Source organism: Tribolium castaneum, chromosome 3 (assembly GCF_031307605.1).
Source record: "Tribolium castaneum strain GA2 chromosome 3, icTriCast1.1, whole genome shotgun sequence".
NCBI lineage: Eukaryota > Metazoa > Arthropoda > Insecta > Coleoptera > Tenebrionidae > Tribolium > Tribolium castaneum.
In genome coordinates, this window is record NC_087396.1 from 23181523 (window position 1) to 23203942 (window position 22420).

General features: G+C 34.1%; 2 protein-coding genes across 2 annotated transcripts in view; one reads left to right on the plus strand and one right to left on the minus strand.

The window, feature by feature from the left end:
- Positions 1-13452, plus strand: part of LOC654938 (lachesin) — a 62102-nt gene extending 48650 nt beyond the window's left edge. The window contains exons 4-6 of the mRNA XM_961379.4: positions 139-266; positions 3578-3746; positions 12554-13452. Of these exons, the coding sequence (XP_966472.1) occupies positions 139-266; positions 3578-3746; positions 12554-12654 (398 nt within the window). The 3' untranslated portion in view covers positions 12655-13452. The remainder of the gene's footprint in view (positions 1-138; positions 267-3577; positions 3747-12553) is intronic.
- Positions 13453-13741: 289 nt separating this feature from the next.
- LOC103313551 (uncharacterized) lies at positions 13742-16198 on the minus strand. The gene is made up of 3 exons (XM_015981269.2): positions 15486-16198; positions 15193-15430; positions 13742-14611 (listed from the first exon to the last, which is right to left on the minus strand). Exons 1-3 carry the CDS (start codon positions 15579-15581, stop codon positions 13860-13862), a joined length of 1086 nt encoding a protein of 361 aa, XP_015836755.1. The 5' UTR covers positions 15582-16198; the 3' UTR covers positions 13742-13859.
- Positions 16199-22420: the final 6222 nt, after the last annotated feature.

The window sequence follows — 22420 nt, forward strand, 5'->3', positions numbered from 1 at the left end:
CGTCATTTTGCACTTAGTTGATGACGGGGACCGTCTGATAAATGAAACGAGATAAAAGGGGTCGCAGTCCCCTGCCGGTAACATAATCTTCCAACGCGTCCTGTTTGTACACATGTGCATGTAAGGCTTTTGTTTCAGAGCCCATTACAACCCTCCTCGGAGGTCCGGAAATGTACATCAACAAGGGCAGCACAATGAATCTGACCTGTATAGTCAAGCACAGTCCGGAGCCGCCGCCCACGATCTACTGGACGCACAACTCGGAGGTAATACATTATTTTTGCACAAGGATTTAACCAATTTTAATTCACCAGCAAACGAGTGACTTATTCCGCGAGTCTATAACGCAATTTTATTTTTGAGGGTATAAAACTACTTGATACTTCTTTTGAGTGGGACAATGTTTGGTTATTGTTCTTAACATAAAAATATAATATTCCATATCGAGCGCGATAAAATCTTTCAGGCTCATTGTTACTTGTGGACCAGCCTGTATAGTTTGTAATGTTGATTTATTTAAAAAGTTTGTGTTAAAATATTTGCAAAAGACGGTCAGTACCCGGGGCCTGGTGGCTCAGTGGTATAAGCGCCACTTACGACGGGGGAGGTCGGGGTTCGAACCCGGATCACGGCAACAATTTTTCTATGAAAAAAAGTGTAGAAAAGGTAAGTGAAACAACACGTAAGCAAAAATAAGAAATTGAGAGAACACATTGACGTATAAACGTAAAGCGGAGCATAAAACTGACAGAAATAAGAAAATAATGCGACAAAAGGTAAAATACGTATAGGCGCCAAATTGTAAACGTAAGAGCTCATTCTAATAAATGGAAAATACCTTTTGTTTTGAGAGAAAAAGAGATGAACGTAAAGGTGAAACATAACTTCAAATTTTAGCGTTGAATCCTTAGATGACTTACTTCTTAAAATATAAAAAAATTAAACGAAAATATTTAATTTATGTCTAAAATTTTTTTAGTTAACTGAGTTTGTTTAGTAAAGTCCCGAGAAATATTGTTAATAAAAATCATAGCCACTGTGAATCCGGTAGGATTTGCGCACGTCCACTATTTTTGACTAGAAAATACACAAATTTAGTGATTTTTGGAGAAATTATGTCCGTTTTCGGTCAAAAACGTGCTGAAAGCCACAGAAAAAGTAAAAACAATTTTAACTTTTTTCAGCTAATTCCCCGACTTTTAAACTGAAAGTATTTGCGTTTTAGGTGAATTATTGCAATTATATAGTTTTTAATGTTGATTTATTTAAAAATTTTGTGTTACAATATCTGCAAAAGACGGTCAGTACTTGGGGCCTTGGTGGCCCAGTGGTATAAGCGCCACTTTCGACGGCGGAGGTCGGGTGTTCGAACCCGGATCACGGCAACAATTTTTCTATGAAAAAAAATGTAGAAAAGGTAAGTGAAACAACACGTAAGCAAAAATAAGAGATTGAAAAAACACATAGACGTATAAACGTAAAGCGGAGCATAAAACTGACAGAAATAAGAAAATAATGCGGCAAAAGGTAAAAGTAGGTAAAGGCAAACTTTAACATTGAATCCTTAGATAACTTTTTTCTTAAATTATAAGACTTTGTATAACCGCAATATAACCACGGACAATTAACGGTTAGATGAGATAGTTATATAAGTATGTAATACTAGAAATGTTCTTAACATAAAAGCATAATATTCCCTACCGAGCGCGATATTATCCTTGAGAGCTAACTTGCAGACTTCTGTTCTAAGTAGAACAAAACATCCTTAAACATGTGCAATCGAATGTTTGCAGTTTTCGCCAGTTTCTTGGTGACTTTTAAGACTTTGGGGCGATCAATCAGGCCACAAAAAACCCCACGTCTCGATGCTGCCAACTTGAATAACTGTCAAACGCACAAGTCGAGACAAAATTCCCAATTTTTAACGATCTAATCTCGAACGAAACAGACCGCGTCGTCGCAACGTCGATTTTTCTTGCTTGACGTAATTTCACAGATGATTTTCATCGTGGTGGCAACAATTTTTATTGGAAAGCTGTCATTTCACGTCACTTTATTTACACAACAAGCATCCATCCACGTAAAAAGCGTCGAGGGATAAGTGAATTAGAAAAAAAAAAGATAAATAATGGGATAACAGCTCAATGGGGGCGATTACTTTACAATTCCTGTCATACTTTTTCAAGATGGATTACATCTGTCACTTTAATTTTTCAACGTCGGTCATACGAGACTTAAACCCACCCTTGCCGGGTAATTGATGACAAAGCTCCGCGATTATGTCGAAGCTTGAGCGAATTAAAAAAACACACGCACACAGAATTACAAACTTGTGAGGTAAGGACTTGCAAATTGGAGAATAAAGCTCTGCATGGAGCGGAAAATGGTTTTATGAGTCGGCAAAGAACGCGATTGAGACAATTTAGTTTGCAAACTTTCAACAAACGAGTTAACAGTCACACTTTTATGAAGGCAAAGTTTGTTTAACTGAGCTGCGACCAATACACCATAAAGAGTGTAACAGGGAAGCAATCAGCTCGTTCCATCTTGAAAAATGTATAAAATGTTGCCTCATTTTTGTCTTTATCTCTCTGTTCGTTCCGACTAAAAACGATCAATTTCGGGCGCTTCCTGCATAATTAGTTGAGGTGTTTAGTATATTTCGTGAAAAATTCGGAAGAACCGACGCTTTATCACGAATTTCTTGGCGTTGTAAAATACAGCTCGTCCCCAGTGAGATGTAAAGCACCGTTTCATGTTGCAAGATGCTATTAATCATAGATATGGATTGCCTCTCAACAATGTAAGATAACACCACCCCCTAGACTCAATCTTCGAATATGCTCCAGCTTACAATGGCAATTTTTGCGCCTTGGCGGCTAATTGCCGAATAAATAACAGCCAAAAGATAAGGAACCCACAGCTTTAAGAGCTGAATAATTTTATTTCGACTGCGGAATCCTGGCACTGGTATGCACACTGTGACAGGCAAAGACGGAAAAATTGAAATTCTCGACATGATAAAGACTGGAATGTGTGCCCTAAAAAATTTCAATTAATTTGCAGTGATGGTCAATTATTTGATTGTTGCGCTTCCGCTTATGCACATGTGTTTCGGTTAGTGATTGATTAATCAATTAATTGGCAAACAGCGTGTTCCGGGTGCTTGGCGGCTGTTGGCTTAGCCTTGAAGCAAATTTGTCAATCACAAACAAGTGCCCAATCACGTCAACACATCCAGAAAACTCGCCCTGTTTACGCTACGCCGTGGAATTTTTATTCGGTTAATAAGAATTATTTCGGCCTGAAAAAGTTGTTTTGCAAGACGGAATTTTAAATAAATTTCAAATGACACAACATTTTCCACGCGAACGCTTCCCGCTTAAGTGGTAAACAGAAAAATTGCGTTTTCGCTTGTTCAAGCTGAAAAAATGTAAATTAATGGACGAAAACGCGACTTCTTTTTTTCCCGGTAAACATGAGTGAATAAATAAATGGAAACTTTTCTTATTTTAGATTTTGTTAAAAAAACAATCTCGGCTTTTGTTTCATTAAGCGTGTCCTCTTTTCTTTGCAGGAAATCAATTACGACTCGCCTCGAGGCGGAGTCAGCGTCATCACCGAGAAGGGCGACATCACTTTCAGCTACTTGCTGGTCCAGAGGGCCAAGGATTCCGATTCGGGGAAGTACACATGCAACCCCTCGAACGCCAACCCCAAAACTGTCATCGTTCACGTGCTCAACGGTGAGAAATTATTTAAATCGCTAAATTGCATCACAAATTTGCTTGCTTGGAAATCATATTGTAAGAGGAAACGTAAAAGCTTTCCGGGCTGCAGGTGCGCCCACGCTCTTTCACTTACACGACTTTTACAACACACGCCTCTAAATAACGCAAATAATAAATTAATTAAATGAGGCAAAGTCGCCACCGAAATACGCAGCTTCACGATTTTACACCGGTGCTACCTATATACAGGGTTATTCGTATTTAGGTATGTTTTAGAGTTACGCATAAAAAGATACACTTAATCTTATACACTGCTAAAATGCACCCTTTATTAGTTATATTATTTTTAACTAAGAACAAGTTTAATACCAGAAAGTATAAATTTTGTGCAACCAATTTCTGCCAGGTCAGGTCAGGTCAGGTCTGATCGTATATTTAATAAAATATCTAATTTTGGGTTTTAACATTACTAACACTAAATCTAAACAAACTTAATAACGTTTGTGATAGTTATTTTTTGATTAATAAAGTTTACATATTTTTATGTTGTTATAAGTAAAATAAGCATTCACCAATTTTTTTTAAAGACAGGACAATAGTTTTTTTGATTCACTTTGCTGTACACTATTTGATAATAAGATCTGAGATATTTTTATGTTTAAATGTATTTTTTTAGGATACGGCTAAACCAATGTAACATTAAAAATTTGTGGTTTTACTGCTTTCAGAGTTAACAAAATATTCTAAAAAATTTTTTAATTATTGGTTTGTTCATAATTTAAAAATATTTAGGCAAAAGTAACTCAGTTCTTTCAAAATAGTGTTAATAAATTGTGTCAATCATATTAAAATTTTTACAACAATTTTTTTTTAGAAACACAATGTTTAAGATTTTGGTTATCTGAAGTAAGTCATGAAAACTTAATGCACAAATTGTAAATGTAGTGTAATTTATTTACCAGTTTAAAACGTATGTTCTCGTAAGTAACTGTAGTAAATTTTTTAATATTTGGTCAAGTGGCTTAGGAGTTATGGTGCAAAAACAAAACATAGTTGCATACATAAGAATAACCCTGTACATGTTTCCAAAAGTTGTGACATGAGAATTTATGTGTGATGGCTTAAGTTGTGGTAGTTTTTTGAACAACTTATTTAAATTTAATCTAATTCTGGCTTTCAGAAAGCCAAAATTACATTAATTAACAACAAATTAAAGTTATTTTTTTATGTAAGACGTGTTGTTACGCTCTGTACCTTTCTTCGTTGCAATTTTCAGCATCGGAAGCGGCGATAAAAGATATTTCATGACGTTTTAATCTAAATGGCTCGTTCTTAGCACTGAGACAATTTAACTTGCTGTAACGAGTTATGGAACTTTCCAACACAATTAAACGTAAATGAGTGTCAAGTTCTTTGTTTTATAACCATTCTGGATGCTGTTCGGGCTTGTTTTTTCTTTGAAATTTATCTACATTTGTATCAGGGTCGCAGATGACGTTGGAAATTAGGTCGGTACTAAACAATAACATTCGCATCATAAAACGTATTTTTCTAGCGGTTTTCTTTTTTCGCTTTAGATTAGTTGCTGCAGGCAGTGTGCTATTTACATGCAAAAGGGAAATGCTGGTTACTGGTGCAATATGTCGATGCGTTTGTGGTTTCCAGGCCAGGGCATCATTATTTTTATTACCGTAATAAAGTAAATGGTTTAATTGTGCTTTTTCAAGTTTTATAAGAAGCTCCACCTTTGACGTGTCTCCATCATTCGATTCCCGTAACGGTGCTAGTGTTGAGGGAGCATAATTAGCGTATTTAGTATGGATTAGGGTTTCTTCCACCCCAACCACCTGAAATGTTTAATCCCTTTCGCTTTCCTTCATGATAGAGTAAGCTCCTTAAAGACCTAAATGGAGACTGTGCAAGTTTTCCATTCGGAAAGCTTACGCTCTTGGCAATTATGACAGCGTTTGAAAAGTCTTTCAGACCCTGTCTGTTAACGCAAATTCATGCCGTTTCGTTTCCTTGGAATATATGGGACCAGAAGCCATAATTTCCCCAGCGTGCTCTTCACTTCATGTGGCCGAAAACACATTGATTTTCGAACAAAAACTTTAAACAAATTATAAATTGCGCAGCGCGCAACGAAATAAGAGCAACAAACCGAACGGGAAATTGTTATAAATCGTCTCCGGAAAGTTGGTTGGTTTTAGCGGCCCCTCGGGGCGTTATCAAGTGATAAATTCAAGTTTAGTCAAAAATGGCAAAAAAGCCAGGTTCCAGTGAAAATATTTTACCGATTCTGGAAAAACAAACGCGTAAAAAATCCATTACGGCGCATTTGCCTATCTCTGCACGGTTTAATTGAGGGGCTAAGTGGAATTGCTTCAGGTTGTGTGTAAAAACGGCCTAGCCCCAGGTCTGCTGATCGATCCTCTTTCACCTCAACTATTTGTCTTCGCCCCATTCCGCCAATCTCTCACGGGAATTGGATCCAGAGGAAATTTACATGAACACTTGCTCTTCGTTATTCGAGTCCCGCAAGGTGTTGGGCGAGATTTATCAGCCAATCAGAGTTACGGTGCGGAAAATTATTAAGAAACGACCGGCTTATTAATGTGCAAACCGGACGCTTTTTCCAAATAACTGGAACAGAATGATCAAAAATGAGCATTAGTGCAGCCCGTTTTAATTACACACCGTCTGGAAAGTTCGTATGTTTTTACACAACGGGGAAATTGTTCGAGGTGATAATTAATTTACAGTTTTACATTAATAAACGTGCGCGCGGTGTGCTTAAATTAAATTAATAGCTTCCAGTCTTAAACCGTAGTTGATTTTGTAAAGGGCGTTAAGATGAGTGCTTTTTCTATCGGAAATTTATTATGCGAGATAATTCCGCAGTCACGAGGTAAGAGAACACGGTGCCAATTAAATTGTTGTGATTAGGCAAATATTTAGAGTAGTTGCGGCAAAAAATTGATTTGGTTTTAATTATAATAACTAGGAGCTTTTGCAAGCGCGCAATAAATTACAAAGTGCTTTGATGTTTGTTGAATATTTTGCACGTCAAAGTTCAACCAGGTTTTGTTTTTCGCGTTTAGAAAAGTTGATCGGGTTAATTACTTTGCAAATAATTTTGAGCACATGTCAAGCTACAATTTTTTTAGATTTTGGTATAATTAGGAAGTTGCAATTGCTAATTATTTTTATTTCACAATTCATAAAAGTTCATTCGCTGTATCTTTCAGCTATAACATTTTATCATAATTACAATAAAATCCTACCACAGAAAAAAAAGATTTTGAATTAAATATACTGTTTTTTTACATTACATGAAAAAACCGAACTTCATTAACGCATTACTATTTTATTCTGCTGTTTGAATAAGAATTTCTCGGTAAATAGATTTGGAACGAAAACAATATACTTAACTAAATTATAAAAAAAAACTTTTAATAAATATTTGCTACTTGAGCCAGGTACTTAATGAAGTTTATGACCAAGTATTTGTTGCTTTTTTCCTACTTTTTCTGTTTTTTTGTTTTGTTTTTATTAATAACGTTGTATTTTGTATTATAAGCAAGTTATAATTGATAATTATTTTTATTTTACACTATTTTTAAGGTTTTTTAATTATTTTATTTTTTTTTGATTCAATTTTTTTAACAAGTTCTAACTGATTCAGTCTCTTCTTGTCCTACAGCCATTATCATAGGCCTTTCACAAGTTTTTTTTTTATTTATACTTAGATAATTAATTTAACTAAATATTTTAAACTGGTGCTCATTAAAATAAACGAGTATGATCAAAAAAAATTTTTTTTCCTACTTTTACCTGTTCTTTTTGTTTTGTTTTTGTTTATTACGTTGTATTTTTTTTTCGACTATGTTTTGTATTAAGTGAATAAAGGCACAGTAAAGACGTCACCATTTCAATAAACAGCTTTCCTCCGACGCATTTCATTTTCATCAAAATTTAATGTTGCAAAAGTGGTGGATGCGCCGGGCAAATTCAAAATTTAAAATTTATTTTGTTTTCTTTATAAATTTTGTAAGCATCAGTATATTTTTAACCATTTTGGCAATTTGGTAAAAATGGTGGATGCGCCGGGTAAATATTTTTAGTGACGATTTTTATTTATTTTATATTAATTTAAAAATTACTTTTTTTTAAAAAAAGAATTGCTAGTGCTTCACCAAGAAACGAAATTGTTTTTAATTATAAATTTATTGTAAAGCTTTTTAAATATGGTGAATTTGCCAACCAAGCGCAGTTAGACACTACAAATCTTTTTAATTTTTTTGATTAGTACTATACTTAATTTTTATCTCAACTAATTATTTCTAATAATTACACTAAAATTTTGATATAAAATCGAAAATATCAATTAAAACTACGTTCCAATTTTCAATTTCTTCAACACAATCGTTTTTAATTTCAGTCTCTTCTTGTCCTATAGCCATTATCACAGGCCTTTCACAAGTTTTTTTTAATTATACTTAGATAATTAATTTAACTCATTGTGCTCATTAAAATATACGAGTATGATCAAGAATTTTTAGTTTTTTTCCTACTTTTACCTGTTTCTTTTTGTTTTGTTTTTGTTTATTACGTTGTATTTCTTTTTTTTCGACTATATTTTGTATTAAGTGAATAAACGCACAGTTAAGACGTCACCATTTCAATAAACAGCTTTCCACCGACGCATTTCATTTCCCCAAACCGGATCCACATTTTAGCATATTCAGCGGAATTAATTCAACATTTCGCTCTACTTAACGGAATGCTAAGAATCTCCAACTTGCATTTGCTCAAAAACTGAGCTGAAAGACTTAATTTAAGAATTTATCTTTCAAATGGAAAAAGCTCAAATTTACCTCCAACAATTAAAATGTTTGTGTGGGGGCGCAAAAAATCTGTAGCAATGTTAATGAGACAAATCCGGGAGCCGGAAAGACATAAATAACAGCAAACCCATTACGAAAAGACCAATGCGTGTGGGTCTGTTAGCGGCCCCTGAATCGATTTGATCTCGAACGCGCTTTCACCTCAAGCCGAGCTTTCGAGTGCTTTCCCATGTCGGCCGGTGCAACTTTTCGGCTTCATTACATTAGAAAAAATCATTTATTAATTGAATTCGCCGATAATTAGGTTTTTCCAGAGTTAAATAATTGATGTTATTTTAAGGGGATGTTTGTGGGAGAGACAAAAAATCCCGGAAAAAGCCCGGATACGCTTATCCCTTTCACAATTGAGAATATCAACAAGGCAGTGGCTGGGACACGTTTTATTATTCAACGAACGCCCAGAGAAATCTTTGCTTTTTTCCGCCGAGACGGGTTGGTGCAACGAATTTGCATAAAGGGCCAGCGGAAATAATTAATGTGATTTCGCAGCCGATTTCGGGAGGCTGGAATTTTGATATTTCCAGCAGCCGCTGGAAAAAACCATGCTAATTACTCAGAGAAAGGCGAAAACAAAAAAGTGAAGCATTGCTTTATTATGGAAATGTTACACAAGCTCCTTATCCTGAAATACCCTAATGAAAGCTCAGCTCATTTTTCTTCAATATTATATTACCGAAAATATAAAATATGAAATGCTCTCCAGCTCTCAGTCGTAATTTTATGACTTCATGTTTAATTTTTAATTTAGCGTCTTCTCCCTTATCTCGCAGCTGAACAACCTTTCTTCGACTGAATTTAATATTTGCCGTTTTTGCCGCTAATTCTGTTTACCGTCTCCGTCAAGTGTGAGGAATTCCGAACACTCCGTCAAACAGCAACTCCCCGAGAAAAAGGTTAATTAATCTTGCTCTCGCCGCGACTGAATAATGCATGAGATGCAACAAGCTTCGGACAAAGTCGCTCCGTTTTTTCCTTGAATTTCATGTCGGAATAACAACAACAACACTCTTTTGCCGTCGCGAAAAATTACGTTTGAAATATTGGATTACGTTTCGTCGATACAATGAGTCTCGCAACGTCTTGTAATCTCCGTCTGATGTTATTATATCGACTAAATTCAGCGTTCGCAACGCATAAACTGCCAACTTAATTTTCCACGATACATAAACTGGCGCTGCCTTTCTTTTATCTGCAATATTTAAGCGAATTAATGCGAATCTGGGCTGGAGGAGCTCTCGAAAAAGTAACCAAGCTCGTTAAAAATCGTCAAGGAAGTATCGATTTGCCATAGATAACGCCTTAATTAATTCTTAAAGGCGTTGAGAAAATAATTGCCTCTATTGAAACTCAATCAAGTCGAAGGGGCTTTGATCAAAATTTAATTTTGCAAAAGTTGCCTACAAAAGTGGCGGATGCGCCGAGCAAATTCAAAATTTAAAATTTATTTTCGTTTTCTTTATGAATTTTGTAAGCTTCAGTATATTTATAACCATTTAGGCAATTTGGTAAAAGTGGTGGATGCGCCGGGCAAATATTTTTAGCGACGATTTTTATTTATTTTATATTAATTTAAAGATTACTTAAAAAAAATAATTTCTGGTGTTTCAACAAAGAAACGAAATTGGTTTCAATTATAATTTTATTGTAAAGCTTTTTAAATATGGTGAATTTGCCAACCAAGCACAGTAAGACACTACAAATTTTTACTATAATTAATTATTGTCTCAACTAATTATTTCTAATAATTACACTAAATTTTTTGATATAAAAACGAAAATATCAATTAAAACTACGTTCCAATTAGTATTTTTGTGTAAAAATGGTGGATGCGCCGGGCAAATACTATTTACAACAATCTTTATTTATTTAATATTAAGTGATATTTGCTAATGCATTTTAAACATAATTTTATCATCAAATTGACTGCCGAATAAAATTTTAATTTTATTTTCTGCAAACCATTCCCTATATTTGCTAATGTTTCAATAAAAAATTAAGTCGTCTTAAGTTTAAAATTTATTGCTCAGCTTTACAAAAAATGCACCGGTCAAGCGCAATTTTTAACATATTTTTTTATTTATTTATAAAATTTTTGTTTTTAACTACTTGACTATAATTACACTGTAAATTTTGTGACATAATATTTGGACGTAAATGTTTTACTTAGCAGTAGTCTTAATTGTTTTGGAGCAATTGTCTTTGTGTAAGCCTAATTATTGAAAAAGTTCTATGGTAAAAATAGTGGATGCGCCGGGTAAATATTTTTAGAGACGATTTTTATTTATTTTATATTAATTTAAGGATTACTTAAAAAAAAAAGAATTGCTAGTGTTTCAACAAAGAAACGAAATTGTTTTTAATTATAATTATAAATTTTATAAATTTTTTGTAAAGCTTTTTAAATATGGTGAATTTGCCAACCAAGCGCAGTAAGAAATAACAAGTTTTTTTTAATTTTTTTGATTAGTACTATAATTAATCTTTGTCTCAACTAATTATTTCTAATAATTACACTAAATGTTTTGATATAAAAGCGAAAATATCAATTAAAACTACGTTCCAATTAGTAGTATTTTCAATTTCTTCAACACAATGCGTTTTTGCTAACATAAATATTTTTGTGTATAAATGGTGGATGCGCCGGGCAAATACTTTTTTACAACAATCTTTATTCATTTAATATTAAGTGATGTTTGCCAAAGCGTTTTATACGTGATTTTATTAACAAATTAGTTGCCGAATTAAATTTTAATTTTATTTTTTTTACATTTTTAAAAAATTTTTATTTATTAAATTTTCCTTTTTAACTACTTGACTAAAATTACACTGTAAATTTTGTGAGATAAAATTGAGCCGTAAATGTTTTACGTAGCAGTAGCTTTCACTGCTTTGGTACAATTGTCTTTGTGCACGCTCTAATTTTTGAAAAATTCTATGGTAAAAATGGTGGATGCGCCGGGCAAGCATAATTTTCCGGCGCTGTTTATTTATTTAATTTGAAAATTTGACGGTAGAAAGCACTAGAATCCAATTACATTTTCCTAAATAAAATTGTGTGTCGTATTTACCTCAGTTGCTATTTTTATAATAACTGCATTATCTAGCCACGTTTCGCCGGTGCACCACGGTATTAAATTTTTAGTATTCCAGCCGATGTTGACCTCCATTTAAATATGTTTGCGACACGTAAACTCGACATTTTTGCCGATTATTTTCTAGGGAATTTGCTCGCTGCATGCCGATTTCGCGTTTAAATTCTTCTTTTTGTGAGATGGCATGAATGAATGCAGATTAGTAGCACCGGCAAAATTAAACCAAACATTTTTAGCGTTAGTTATTTATTTATGCTTTGCGGCTTAAACCAAATAAAAACATTATGCACCACTCGTTTGGTGTATAAAATGTAAAAAATCTTAATTATTCGGCTCGGCTTGAGCGCTTGAGTTTGTAGCGTATTTATGATCTAATTTCGTTGATGAGAAATTTCTTTGGGAAAGTTGTTTCATTACTCAGTGTTGACATGCGACAATGGAGAACACGTCGATGACAAGGCGGTTCTATTAATTATCACGGGTCATAATAACTGGAAGCATCAGCCATTTTACCTGTGCACACTAATTACGCCTTGTGCCTGGTTGTGGAGGAGTCGATACGACTCCGGAAGCTTAATTATATTTTGCACTTGCGGCACGTTTATGTGTGATTGTTAGCTCGCCCCGAAAGTTGCTCATTACTGCACCATTAAATTACAAAAAATTGTAGTTTCCTTTATCGCATTATTTCACAAGCGCTTGAAAAATGCTGATCAATAGAGCCTTCCGGCAAACAAGCGATAGATCATTGCAACGAGGGCACAATGTGCAATTTTGCAGCTTTTATGGCCGTTGCCAACTTAATCCAATCAATTTTTTGCAGGAGAACACCCAGCAGCAATGCAGCACGGCGGCCAACTGCGCCTAGAATATCCATTTTCTGCATGTCTTCTCAGCGTTCTGGTGGCAGTGGCGGGGCCGTAAAAACTTTAAAACTCCCGGGAACAAAACTAACAAACCAGAAGAGAAAAAGTTATCCTCGAACATGTATAAATGTGTAAATAGTGAAGAAACGGTGCAGTGATGAATTTCAAGCGGACGGTCCGTGACAGAAATCCCAAAATCGGGAAAATGTCTTCGTATTTACAGTAATAAAGAGTGGGCTTGTTTGCCTAGTCACTAGCCATCGGCGAAGGAAGTTGGAGTGGAGCGTTTGTTGTGAAAAGTTTGAACTCTCCTGAATACATTTATAATTCACCGGAGTTGCTTATTTGCTCATCCGTGTGTTTTTCGTGAATCACTTAAAGTGCTTTAAAGCTCAATAGTGTTGATTGTGACGGTGCGGACCTAAGTGGGGTTCTCGATATTTTAGGGTACACGTTGTTGTATATAAACACAATAATCACAAACTCATTAAGGAAAAAGTATTAAAAAACGGTTTATTACGATCCAAATACAATAAAGTAATTATACGAGTTTTTTTCAACGTCCTTGGTAGTCATAATGATGCAACTGTATATACAATTAGGGCCATATCTATTACCACTTATTGAACATTGTACATTTATATGAGACTTTAAGGATATTGTTATTTTTTTAAATGAAATCTATTCATTGTAGCGTCACAGATTGTTCTCGTTTAGTGTGTTTCACAGATCTGTTGGGTTCTAACTGGCCGTTATGTTTATCCATTTTTAACGGTTGTCATTGATGAAATTTGATGTTTCTTAAGAATGTTGTTAAAATGTAATAAAACATCTCAATAAAATCTATATAAAAATTTTTTTTCTTACTCGGCACACAAAAAAAATGTTTTTCTTTGAGAGCGCTTAAAAAATCTAGAAAAATTTTTCTTATACGTTTTTCCGCTATTTGCACTCCAAAGCTGATAGTTTTCAGTTTAAAAACACTTCCCGTCTGCAAAGCTCCTGAGGTACGACTTCATTGGAAACATGCAACTCTGGCTATAACCACAGTCAGTTTCGCCTGCAGCCTCCCGCAAACAAGAACTGACGTCCAAATAGAGTCAGTAACTTGCAACTACCTTTATTTGAGTATCAAAGTTTTCCCCAAAAGTTTAAAGTTTTATTTCCATTACAATAAACGATGAAATGACAAAACTGCAAAAAATGGACCCCGAATCCAATTTGAAAGTTCACTCAAACAACACTTTGAAACCGACACTCGCTTCAGCTAACACTGAGCGTCACATTCTCCCCGAGCAAGTTTATCGCCACCGGGTCCGTCAGATACGACTTGAACTCCCCATCTCCTGACCTAAGCCCCACCATGAAGGTGTACTCGCTCTGATTCCCCTGAAACTGGAACACGGGCCGCTCCGTGGCGTAGATCTGCGCCTTGCCTTGCAGATCCCGCCCCGGGTACACGTACACCTCGTAGAAGAAGTCGTCCACGAAGTAGGGCACGAACGGCTCGCGCCAGTACATCACGAACGCGCCTTCGGGACGTGAAGTCAATCGCACTTTGTACGGTTGCAAAAAATGGGGCACTTTGAACGACACCGTCTCCGTGGGTTGCGACCCCACCACGTCAGTGGCGACTTTAATGTCGTACGACTTGCCGTAAACCACGCGCAAAGTTTGGGCCAACTCCACCGAGGTGGTGAAAGGGTGTGTTATGAGCATCATCCTCGGGGAGTTTTTCTCGTGGACGGTCACCAGGTATCCGAGAGGCTCGGCGATGTTGGGGCACGAAGCCGACCATTTGATTAAAAGACAAGGTTCCTTCTCGGGGATAAATTCCACCTGGAGGTCCTCTGGTGGAGAAAGCTCGTTGATGAGAGTGCCGATTGTTCGCACGTTGCGGGCCGGGTGTGGGCGTTTGGAGGCGGGGTCCACCACCCCCACGGCGAAGATGTACTGCGTGCAAAAGGTCAGGTTTGCCACTTCGGCGGAAAGGTCTTTGGTGGTCAATTTTGGCTCTAAAATTTGTGGTAGAAATGACTTTCTAAATGTGTTTAAAACATCCTAAGGCCGGTTAAGAGTTAACTACGCGAATGGACTAATCAAATTGCTTCAATTTGGTCACGTGATCAGTTAATCACGCGTTTAATTTTAGATTAAATTAATGACGCATCTAAAGTTGTGTTCAACCTTTTTGATTCAAATAGAGTTTTTTTTCAATTGTTTTATTAGTACTAGTATGTACATTAGTATATAATAGTTTTTTAAAAGAATTATTTAACTGACTTTGTTTTCTGTCTGCCTGTTTTATATTTCCCAAGCCAAATTTGAGAGATTTTTTTTGTCCGAATGAACTGAAATTTTGCACGCTTACGTAGCACATGACAATACAGCAAATTAAGAACAATATTTAAGTTCAGCGATTAATTACTTTTTTTAATTTTTAATAAATTATAAATTTAAGCATTTATTAAATAAAGTCAAAAATGATTAAACCATATTTTTAGACATATTTTCAGTTTTTGAGCAATTTTAAGCATATTTTTTTATTTTAAGCTTGTTTTAGCACTTATTTCTGTCATTTTTGTGCTCCACCGACCTTTCAGAGCTTCCTGCATATTTTCGCCGTAGTAGACGCCGTAAGTCCAATCCAGGTCATACTCTCGTAGGGGTTTCCCCCAGGACAGGACCACAGCATTGCCAATTTTCGGTAGCACTTCAATGCTGATAATTTCCATGTCAATATAAGCACCCTCTTCTTTGGTGCTTTCCGTCGTCGTGTCAATCATTAAGGATTCAGCAGAAGTCGAAGTTTCAGTTTTCTGGCCCTGGAAACACTACAACACCCAAGAAAAAAACCCAAATCACCAAATAATCGCTAAATTAACTTACGCGAATTAGAAACGCAACCGAAATTAAAAAAGTTACTAAACCAGAACGGGGCATGCTGTCAAACTGCAAATACACTGTTAGGAACGAAACACACATAACGGATGACGACGATTCCCAATGTCAAATAAAAATAAATAATACAGCAGCTGATGGACTTATAAAAATCGTTCAAGGGGGGGTTTTCCAAACAGCTTGAATTGCGGAATAAAATAAAGCGGGAACCAAATTTGGCCGCAATTATTTTTCATTTAGCACATTGTTTGCTAATGTTCTAAATGACTACATTTTGTCACACTGTGTGGGCACCACATTATTGATGAAAACCGGTGCGTCATCTGACAATCATCCCGACGTTGGTAAAAACTAGCAAAAGCTGCAGTGTTTTAATTTAATTCTCGTAATTATTATAGTTTTTTTTGGGAAATAAAACCAGGGTTTTGTGTTTTTCGCTAAACTAAAACTTTGTTATTTATTTGTTGTCGCGTGTTTGTCGTTCCATTGTGCACTCAACTGCCTCATAAATAAATCTTGGAGTTTGTGTGTAAAGAGGCACGGCTGTGTGGGACATTCGTTAATTATTTGACCGGCCATGGTCAAATTGTAACAATGAACTTGTTGTACATACACATGCAAATTGTTTGGTAAAAACAAAAAAAATTATACAAAAATTTGCAATTACATCAAGTGCTAGTTCCGTTAGGTTGATCTGCTTGGTTAATTCATCCTTGCAAATACACATTTTTATTTCCGGTCATTACGCGTAATTGCGATGGATGTACCGAGGTGACTTGCTAACATGTTATTAGGGCAACATATTATTAATTAAATTCTAATGTATTACTTCGACCAGGAAAAACTCTTAGGGAATCAAGAGCCTGGCAAAAAAAACAGAAAATACTGCAAAACTTTGACAGTAGAAATCGAAAAAAGAGATAAAATTATACAAAAACATTTTTAAAATTTTTCATTTTGTTAGCACAATTTTAAAGATGACGAAAAAATTGGCAAGAAGCAGTCAAAAATCATCAAACAATTTAATTTTGTTCATTATTTCGAACTACGGAAGACTATAACTTAGGAGGCGATTAAAAAATCGCAAGATTTTTTGAACCCAAAGAAATAGTACGGCAGAATAAAAATGAGGGCGCTTCAAGCGTTAAACCGTCCCAAAGTCAAATCGCTTCACTGATTACTTGCAAAAAAATGCAAAAATGTTGAGCTTTGCACTCTTAACTGCCGACTAAAATTTTTATAAAAAACATGAAAAAAGATTTATTTAAAATTTAAAAATTGCGATTCGTTCTGTAATTGTCAAAACGCTGCGAATACGGTTAAAGATACAAAAAATGTAAATAAATAAAAATAATAAAATACAATTAAACCAAATTTTTTTTTCAATTTTTGCATTTTGCTTGCTCGTATTTAATGTGAATACATAATTATTTCGCAAAAATTGTCAAAAACAAGCCGAAAAACTGTCAAATATTGTAATTAATCTCAATTTTGTCCGTTAATTTGGACTTGTATTCAGAGAAATTGGATAAAACCCCGTTTTGGGAATTTATTTACAAGCGACCTGCTTAAAGTTTTAAGCCCATTCACTTCCCTCAATAAGTGGTGGCAAATGAGCAGGCAGAAACTGCTGATGAGTCTTGGGTAAGCTGAAATCTAATACCGCATGAATCGGCCTGCAAGAAGTTTGTTTCTAATTCGATCAAACCTCCTAAAGGTACCCACCCTGCGACAAAATGAGGCACAAAATAAGTTTATCCAAACCCTGCACACAAAACGAAGGTATGACACAAACCCTGTTGAGGAATTTAGCAAATGTTGTTTCTCTCCCCTCGCCTTATTTTTATCAAATTTCTTAACCACTCTCTCTTGAAATACTGTAAAAGTTACCCAGCCAGCTGGTCCCTCTAAAAAATTGGCTAGGGACGTCCCTAATGGTCCAATAATAATGAAAAGCGAGAGATACTCGAATGGCGTAAAAATAAAACTGAACGGAACACGTCTTGTGTTGCGTTTAATTAAGTGGCTGTTTCGAGACTGACACAAGCAACACGAAAAAATTAATATGAATACATTAGAGTGTAATTTGCACGAAGACTGTTTTTCAAAGCGGAAGGAACAGTCTCATTTTGAATTGCTCTTTAATAGAGTGTGCGATTTTTCATGCAAATTATTTCGTGAACGGTTAAATTTGGGTGTCCTGGAATGCCTGTTTCTCTTTGTTGTCCCCCATTTATCATTTATAGGAGACAAGGCGGAGTGACACAACCGACGCTCCTAATTATAGTTAACCAACTTTAAACACTTGACACTTTTGCAATAATGCGATGGCAATTTCGTAGCGAAAGCGCCTTCCAACAAAGAAACTTCAAACACTACTAAACAGTTTCTTTACGAGCACTCCACCTTTAACGACTCGTCTATTCCAATTCTTTGTTTCTGGGCATCCGTTTCAGCTGACGGGCTTTGCCATTGTATCGCTCGTCCAATCGAAGGGAGATTTCTTCTGGACTTGACAGGATGTGTACAAGAGAAATAAATTCGTCAACTAATATAGATACTAACTAAATTGCTTTAGTGCAAATAGGGTTAATGGCAAGTCATCAAAGGGAATTTGCAGCAGACCTAGTTCGGGGAAACCATCGGGTAAATACGAATATGTGCCAGATGCCTAAATTATAAGCAAATCAGGAACAAACCGTAATTCTCGATCGCATCGTGTTTTGACGTAAACAAGCAAGGCACCTGGAATAGATGACCCCAACACACATACTCGTGTAAATTGCTGATTTGTGGGCCTTATATTGGGTCAATTGCTCGCGTGTACCTACTACATTATCCAGACTATTTTTCAATCTTCTATAATTTGTAAAATAACCACCAACTATTCTGTGAGTGGTAAATTTGTGCTTATAAAGAATAATGGCTATTTAATTACAAAGAAAAATTTTGAAAAAAACTCAAAATCTAGCTTTAGTTAAGTCAGTAGAAATTTAAACATTTCAATAAACTGATTAATTCTACCCTTGCTTAAACAATGAGTAATATGTTAAAACAATCTAAAAGAAAAAGGAAATAGGAAAAAATACATTGATATACAGGGTTGCTAAAATGTATAGAAAACAGCTAAATATTTTCAAAACGGTTTAACAAACCTTTTTTAAATTTGGGAAACAGTCAAATGTGTTTAAATTCATTCGTCTGAAAACTTTTTCTTCAATTTTCTTTTGTTATTTATTTAAAAAATACAAAGCTAAACATCGATGTTTTTGAAAAGCACGAAACAACAAATCTACTGATTTTTTTAAAGCATTTATTTTTTAATTTAGTGATGTAACATATACCCACTATTATTTTTATTAAAAGGTAAAAAAAATAAAAATCAATTCTGGATTTCTGAAAAAATTAAACTAAGTTAGCTTTAAAAATACTTGTATATTAGCTAAAAATTAAACTTGTGTTCAATACTTAGTTTAACAGTGATATATTTAAGTAAAATTGGACGTATAATTTTTTATGTTGGTTTGTTAAGACGACAGAAAGCAAAGAAAATCGTTTTGAACATTTTTTATAGCATAAAAATCATGTATTTCGCGTTTAAACTTTTTTTTAATAAAATATGATGTTTTTGTTCAGTTCAAAGTGTTATTGTAACAGTTACTATTAACTTATACTTATTTTTTTATCAATAAAATTCGTAAAAAATACTCTTCTCAAAAATATTAAATTTGACTCTTCTGCCATTTAAAAAATAATCAAGTTAGCCTTGTATCCTAAGAACAAATGAAGATAGAAATTTTATAAAAAACTGATACGATAGAATTTATACAAAATTTAAATAAGTTTTGTTGAATAGTTTTACAGTATACAGGGTGAGTCAAAAATGTTTTTTTTAATTTTTTTTAAATACACAATCAATACTGATTCCAGCTAACCAGATCGGTAGTCTTTAAAAAATTGCAAAATTAATTCACGATTACATTGTTCTGAGTGTTGTCAAGTCTGTCTTGGCATTTTGCTATATCTTTATTATAGGTTATATTATTATTTAAATAATAAAAAAAATCAATGTTATTTCAATTAATGTTTTTAAAAACCAAACAGAATATTCAAGAGAAAAATGCAATTAGTAATTTTGGTTGCATCTTAGAATATATTAGAAGTAACTTACTATTGACTAACCCTGTATGTAGTTTTAGAAAATAAATTGAACGTAAATGCCATTGATTCGAGTGAAACACTTTTTTAGAGACATCTGTGTAGAGCAAAATTATTGTAAAATAAAAATAAAATAAAAAGAAATCATTGACTTATTTATACTGTATTTTAACAAACAAACTAAAAGCTAGCAATTAAAGATATTTTGATGAACAAATTTTTTTAGCAATGAAAACGATTTTTTAGTAACTTGTAAACAAACTGTATCTTAATTCTTAACATTAAATAAAAAAAATTAAAAAAACTTGTTTAGTAATAAAATGATATGGCTATTAAATGTCGTACTTCGTGAATATTTTGGATCGTGATTATAATTATATATAATAAACAGATCTATAATACACTAATTATTAATAATGCAATATTATCAAAATTGTTAATAATTTACGAAAACTGTTGTCTAGATATCTTGTGTCAGTAAATAAACTGAGGTAAGATTGACAAATATCATAAAGAAAATATTATATTATAGTGAAAATATTAATATACTAATACAAAAATTATTTCTTTAAAAAAAGAAATTGTTTATTTTATACATATGTTCAAATAAAGTTAAATTAAATTCTGACAAAATAGTAAAAAAATTATATTAGTTTTTATTGGAAAAGTACAATCAGAAGAGAATTGGAAATAGAGAGTGCTATGTTAAAAATAATTTTATTCAATCATCCAAAAAGCGTGTTTGCTTTCGTAGGGGAACGTGTTTATTGAATAAATTAACAAAATATAATTATTCATATCCGAAACATTTTCAATGAAAGGTAGTTGTGTTTTTTAGAGTTTTACGCTGATAATGAATCCATTGTTGGAAAAAATAATTGAGGCAATTAGCCCACGCATTCTCGTATATTGATCCATTTGCATTAATTACTTTGTAACAAATTGGTATATAACGTCATTACAGGCTTTTCATTATAGTTGCTTATTATGTTTTCCTATTCCTGGAATCGTTGTACTCGATCGAAATATTTAATTTTACAGCATGTAACAGCTCGTTTTTTTCCGGAGGCGCATAACTCGTCAGCAATGCTCCTTTATAAAATTCGAATTTCCGCCCTTTCAACGATTCGTTAAGATACAAAGGATCTCGCTGATGCCGCACAACAAACGACCAACATCAAACAGCTCAATCACATGACTCTTATGACAGAAACAACGCACAAATCGACTGATAAGCGAGAGCATCCGGTCTGGCGGCTTAGATAAGACGCTGAATCGCCTCAAATTGATCCGTTCGTTTTTAATTATTTGTCCGTGTTATACGTTGTTATTGATTGACACCGGAAAGCTGCTCTAATTCAACCCCATTACGGGTCTATTTACGGAAGAGAAAGGGATGCAGTGAATTGAGGTGCAACGATAAAACAACGATGGACTGGTTAATGAAGTTTCTTTGTTCTGGAGCCCTGATAATTTTATTTTTATTTTATTTCACTGAAGCTGTCTATGTCGATAAACAATGATTTTTGTATTTTTTTTGTATTTTAATTTTTTATTTCTTTAACTTTTCAGTTTCTTAATATATTGGTTTTTTATTTAGAATGTCATATTTAAATATATTAATGTTTTCAACTTGATAGACATCCGGTTTCTTGTAATAACAGACAACAAATGATATAAAATTTAAAATTGCATACTTAATAAAGAAATAAGTGTTTTTAAATTGTTCCGTATTCCATGTTACGACGTAAACAACAGTCAAGGATATTTATTCGAGTGCATATTATCTCAAAAATGTGCATAAAAATTTAATGGGTCTGTTAATAAGAAAGGAAATGTCATCAAGTCGGAGTTCAATACATAAATATTGATTTAAACTTTATGACGATGGTGTCGTAAAATGCAGATCCGTATAAATCACTATTTGCAGCAGACAGAATAATTTTATTTATTTTGTAACTTTAAAGCGCTGGAATCACCGTTTGTTTCAGTGAATTTTTATCGCATTTTCATTCATTTAGAACTAATTGGCAGCGTGACGCTCATCTTTGTGACAGCCATTTTATAAAAATACTCCATGCAGACTGTCGTTAATAAATCACTCCAGGTTGGAATTAGTAAATATTTTTCAGTCGTCACTGGCAGCTCTGTTAATAATTGATCCATTGAATACAATTTACACAGTGGTCACAAACCGCCGAATTATTTTTTGCCACATCTAACACATCATTTTTATGCCCAAAACCAGAATTAAGCTAATTGCATGTAGTAGTTAAATACAACCAATTTATTAGCTTCGTTTAGTTGAAATGGCGTGATTCGCTGTAATTACCAGACACACGCAGTTCTGCCAACCAAACAAAGCCCGTTATTTTAAATCATTCCTTTTTTAATCACGGTGTTTGTTCTTGCCGGAAACAAACCGCCAAGAGTATCAGCCGATAAAAATTTAATTTCTTCGGGTGTTTGTCGTAAAAACGATCCGATTCTTCAGTGGCATTAAAAACTGGATTACCGTTTTATGTTCGGCTTGAAACAATTCGTCGATTTTTGGGAAAAATAATTAACTGATCTTATTTACATGAACCGCCCTTTTCAAGTCTCGTTAAAGGATTCTGGTTTGTATTCGGGAAAAGTCAGTCCTCCAGATAATCGCTGCGTGGTGTAGTTTAGATTGAAACGATCCCATTTGAAAGTTTGAGACGTAGTTGAAGAGGGAACGAATTTATTTGTTAATTCTAATGTATTTTCAATGGCAATAAACC

Bases quoted from the DNA above. Each gene is read 5' to 3' on its own strand.
- LOC103313551 (XM_015981269.2), bottom strand. From the start codon at position 15,581: ATGTGTGTTTCGTTCCTAACAGTGTATTTGCAGTTTGACAGCATGCCC. The intron at 15,431-15,485 runs GTAAGTTAATTT...TGGGTGTTGTAG, and splicing joins CGGTTGCGTTTCTAATTCGC to TGTTTCCAGGGCCAGAAAAC. The intron at 14,612-15,192 runs GTCGGTGGAGCA...CACAAATTTTAG, and splicing joins TATGCAGGAAGCTCTGAAAG to AGCCAAAATTGACCACCAAA.